This window comes from Physella acuta, unplaced genomic scaffold (genome assembly GCF_028476545.2).
Source record: "Physella acuta isolate Inbredline_101_S28 unplaced genomic scaffold, ASM2847654v3 ptg001776l, whole genome shotgun sequence".
In the NCBI taxonomy this organism is placed as follows: domain Eukaryota; kingdom Metazoa; phylum Mollusca; class Gastropoda; family Physidae; genus Physella; species Physella acuta.
The window spans coordinates 107,034-112,360 of record NW_026733286.1 but is presented as its reverse complement, the minus strand read 5'-3'; the positions used below and the strand labels follow the sequence as shown (position 1 = coordinate 112,360).

General features: G+C 32.7%; 1 protein-coding gene across 1 annotated transcript; it reads left to right on the top strand.

Moving 5' to 3' along the window:
- Positions 1 to 2,051: 2,051 nt before the first annotated feature.
- On the top strand, positions 2,052 to 3,976 carry LOC131930436 (small ribosomal subunit protein eS12-like). The gene is made up of 6 exons (XM_059286927.1): positions 2,052 to 2,130; positions 2,269 to 2,303; positions 2,844 to 2,984; positions 3,227 to 3,329; positions 3,562 to 3,663; positions 3,868 to 3,976. The coding sequence occupies exons 2-6, from the start codon at positions 2,287 to 2,289 to the stop codon at positions 3,925 to 3,927; spliced, it is 423 nt and encodes a 140-aa protein (XP_059142910.1). The 5' UTR covers positions 2,052 to 2,130; positions 2,269 to 2,286; the 3' UTR covers positions 3,928 to 3,976.
- The last annotated feature ends 1,351 nt before the right edge of the window (positions 3,977 to 5,327 follow it).

Genomic DNA, 5,327 nt, shown 5'->3' with positions numbered 1-5,327 from the left:
CACTTGATTATAATAACAATAATAAACAAACGAGAGCATACGGTTTGATAATGACCTTCAGTTGCAAAACGGCCTAATTCCTGTTACTCAAACTGCAGGTGCCACAAAAGATAAATGCAAGCAATTTAAGTGGTCCTCGATTATAGGTTTTCAAGTATAAAAAACTTATTGCTTTCTTTTTTTTTAACCCTATCCCTACAACCCTATTTCACTGTATTCGACTACAAGGCGGGTCATTTTGACCCGTATACTTTTTATATAAGAAACTATTATTACATATGTAAATTTTTTATAGCATAACTATTATTTTAATGATAAATGGACACTAAAATTATAGTGTATACATTTCTACACTAAATTTTAGTTTTAGGTATTATATTATTATACTTTTTAGGCATAAATAAAACTAGACGTTACTAAATATAAAAACTTGTACCTTTACTATCGATTTATTTTTCATATGCAAGAAAACTTAATCACAATTATTATCAGTTTGCACAGTAAAGCTATATAGACTAGAGATAGAATCTATATATTTGACAAATAGTTATTTTACCATCTAACATGTTATCGTATCTCGCATGACTTTTGTTTGGATGACGCTATTGGGCCCAACACTCAGTGAGTGGTTCAGAAGGCTTCTTTTTGTCTACTATTTGATCTAATGTGAATTGCAGTAGCTTGGACATAGTACTCTGTGCTCAATGCTCACAACTTGGGGCAGAACAAACTCTTTTGACAATATACACATTTTGTAAATCTGCTGCTGTCTATTTGTAATAGCTGTCGCTTTATATTTCACCTTATTGGGGACATTAGTTGCAAATTGAAAAATATGGTCATTAGCTACCACTTAGTTTGCCCATTGGGGCATATTGCTAGAGCCATACATGGATGATTTCATGCAGTCTTTCCATTTTGATGTCATCATTTTGGCATCAATATGCTTGCTTGACACAGTTTAGTAGCCAAAAACTTAGTTCAATGTAAAGTTCAAAGTTATCAGAGATTGATACATAAGTCATCTCTATTTCAATATCCATTGATTTATCAAAATATGGTTCCATGTGCTTCAAAGCTGTAGTCAAGGAGTTGGTCCTATTTTACCCAACTATGGTTGGACTGTCTGAGGTGACATGGTCTAACACCCACGGACCATAAAACTTAACTCATCAGATGGCTTTTGTCGCAAAAGACTGCATAGATACAAATCAATATTTGCTTCCTGCTGTATCTTTATTATATCAAAGCCTATTACACAACATTCTAAATACTTTATTGACAGTATGGCCCTAATTTCCAAATTCAGCAACAAAAATAAGTTCAGGTCTGATTTATCGCTTTCAAATTGATACTGTATCCAATGAACCCATGCAGTCATCAGTTGGTATGTCTTTGTATCTCCTTACAATACAACTTCTCTATGTGTAGGCCCAAACCTAACAATCCACAACAGTTTCATTTGTAACAAGAAGGTTGAGTCTAAAAACATGCTATCAACATCATTGAACAAATTATTGTTGTGCTTCGGCGCTGAAATAAATGTTTCTAATTGGTGTCTTTGGTAAGGCAGGAAGGGATACAAACTTATGAGCCCAAAAGGTCTACCCCCAAGGGAAGTTGTTTGAAACTTCTATAGATTTATACCACTTTCCCCTACACTAGTAGAATTTTTCTCTATATAAATGTATATGGGTCAATTTGACCCATGTTAGTAGGGAGAGGAATAGTGAACCTAAACCTGCTCACCCTCATGCACACGTGCAAAATCAAACATTCATTTTTATGTTGAAATAAAGCAATGTATGTGTAGGAAGCATATCTAGAAGCTCAAAACAATTGGTCCAGTGGTTGACCAGTAATTAACTAAAATGTAGCATTGTCGGGTCAATTTGACCCGCCTTGTAGGGATAGGGTTAAATCTAATTTCACTAGGCCTAACTGAAGTAGAGCGAAAATACAACCAATGAGCCTATGGTCAGTCTTTTTTTTTAAAGATTCAAATTGATGTATAATTGTAATTAAACCGTAGATATTATAGTAAAGTAATATTTTTTAATTAACCCTATTTTCGTTTTCATTATCGCCTTTCCTTTTCCTGTTTCATGTTACGAGACAAGGGACATCTTTGTGAGTACTCCAGTTCAATCTCTATCAAATCCATTAAAAATCGCATATTTTACAGTACGCACAATTTAGAAAGATAAGATTATCTTTATAACGAAAATAACCTTTAAATCTAACTATGTTTTTCTTTCAAATATTTAGGAGGATATCCGTTTCAACATGTCTGACGCGGAAGGGTAAGCAAATTGAAAGTCCCTACTTCGAATGAAATATAATTCTTATACTTAGGCCTATACATAGAAAAATATACTTTTTTACCAATGTGGCAATGTCTCCCCCACCCCCCCCCCCAAATCTTTTGTCCGTCCCCCCACTCCCGAAAATTTCAATAGAAAAATGTCTGGAAGAATAGAAACACTGAACACTGGAATGGGTGTTCAGTACTGTTCAGCTTTGAAGTTGAAAGCCCTTTTTTATTTTTTAAAAATGTTTTTAATTTATCTAGATCTAGAGTAATCTAGACTAGTTACTTATTAAAAATATTAACTAGATCTATACTTCTAGGCCTATAGATCTAATTACTTTGTCAAATTCTTTGACACTAATCCTCAATAAATTAAAATATAAAAAATATGTTGAATGTTGGCCTAGTGAAATGTCAAACCTCAGCCTACAACCTTCTCTTCCACCCCCTCAAATAGCAACCGTTAATAGTTAATAGCAAATGTTAATATTCTTTGATATATTAAATTGAAGGTTTTGACTTTTTTCAACAGAGACGATGTCCCAACTGTGGGTGCTGTTATTTCTAATGCTCCAATGGACATTTACGAGGCCCTGCAAGAGGTTCTGAAAACTGCCCTTATACATGATGGATTATGTCGGGGAGTAAAAGAAGTAACCAAAGCACTTGACAAGTATGTTAATTTTAATGTTTCCGTGAATGCATGTATAGTTGTTTAAATTTATAAAAGACTCCATTGTAACTTTTGTTCTTGCTAGATCTAAGTGTTTTTGTTAAAGTATCCATTAACTGATAATAACTGTAAGTTAACTGTAAGTTGCTCATATGATGAAAAGTTTATAATTAAATTTTTTATGATTTGTCAATATGAAATTGTTTCAGGTAAAATCTAATTCATAATTTATTTTTCTTCAGACGACAAGCTCATTTGTGTGTTCTGGCCAACAGTGTAGATGAACCTTTATACTCTAAGCTTATTGAGGCGCTTTGTGCTGAACATGGCATCAACCTCCTTAAGGCATGTACCATTTAAAAATCAAAAAACAAATGGTAGCTGCAGTGAGGTTAATGTAATTAGTAATAAAACAGATAGTATTAGTTACCTCATAAAAATCTCATTTAAAAATCTGGGGTTTCATTAGATTTAGTTCAATTGTTTTTTTTTTTGGTAACTTTATTTGTGAATCAAAATTACAAATGGTGGGAATGCATAATTAGTTATTAATGTTGATTACATTTTGTTTATGTAGGTTGACGATGCCAAAAAGCTTGGTGAATGGGCTGGTCTTTGTAAACTGGACAAAGAAGGCAAAGCAAGAAAGGTCAATGCTTGTGGAGCCGTAGTTGTTAAGGTATTTGTTTATAAGCTTGTTTTTTGAAGATACGTTATCAGGATAATTTTCTATAGTGTGTTTGAAGGCTTGTACTTTGTGGTTTAAAATTGTTCCATCATGATGCATTCTAAAATTTTATGATTGCCTCCAGGCTTCCACAAATAATAGTTGAAGCTTAAATTTCCTTATAGTAATAAATGACTTTTCAAAATCTTTTCACAGGACTATGGTAAGGAGTCACAAGCACTTGACGTTGTGAAGGAATATTTCAAGTCCAAGTGAATGTTATCAACAGTTGGGAATTCAAAATAAAATTGGGACTATTAACAAACTATTGTTTCTGTTTGAATACTTTGTTTCTATTAATAGATCATACTTATTAAGTTAATGCCCCTTGTTATTAGAAAAATGGGTGATACAATTTTTTTAAGGATAACCAATAGCTCAATGAGCTTCTATTCTTTGGTGGTATGAAGGTTATGCACAAAACTGGTTGCATGACGCAGTCTATTATGTGGAAATTTTTTATACCTAATATATTTCACTTCATTGAATTAAAACCTTACCTTGGTGGGTTGATCTTAAACATAAAACTTCAGAAAAATGGGTAAAAGTGGTGCTACCATATTTTTTAAAAATTCAAATAATGACAGACATCACAGATAAGCTCGGCATTTAAAAAGTGGTATTAAACATTTAAATGTCATAATTATTCAGTGTACTTTTGGTTAGCAATGCAGGCAAAAAAAGATTCTTTAAAAAAAAAGTATTGAAACAATATTTGTGTGTTCAAGATAAATAACTGGACTGTAAACCGATCAACTTTCATTTCATCTTTCCTCTGGTAATTAACAATAGTAAAATACTCCAAAACAAGTTTGATCAATTTGTCACATTGTCCAAGCAACATTACCATTGTCTTGTGATTAAATGTAACCAAAATAAACAGTCTGTAAATAATGTAATGGTTTGGTAAAGATTATAGTTGCCCATAAATAACACTGCATTTTCTGACCATTTTATAACACCACTTCAACATTCCACACCTCTCTTTCCTTGAAATTGTGAGGTCATTTGTAGACGACTCTCCCCTTTATCATGGTCATTTCTTTTAAAAAAATATTGCAAATGAACAGGTTTAAGTTCTAATATCCGTTCAGATTGAATTGATATCACTATTTGATTTGTTCATGTATCGAAATCTTGGACAAGCGTTACATTACATTAATACGGGAGAAAAAGGCCATTGATTGCAGGAGTTTAACCTACTAACTTGCTGGAGAGGAAGGACATAGGCCAATTTAAATCACTGTATTAACACAGCATACGATTATTATTCTGTAAAGTATAAATAAATAGTGCAATATGTTAGTATAGAATTATTATAACCAGTGGTGGCCAGTAAAAGTAACTGTAGCAAACGCAAGGAACTGCAGCGATATAGTTTTTTTTTTGTCAATGCTGCAAATTAACCAAATGGAATTGGGAGATTAACATTAAATGAATACTGAATTCGATACTACTATTCTAATCCTTCCCTGCAACATGGATAATGTTAATTTGTTATCGTACTGTTAAGGTTAAGTTACATAGCTAATATTAGCCCTAGTGACTAAGAGTTACGGATTGTCAGTCTCTCTACTTCTACTCTGTAATTCATTGGGGAAGTTGAAAAGGCTTAT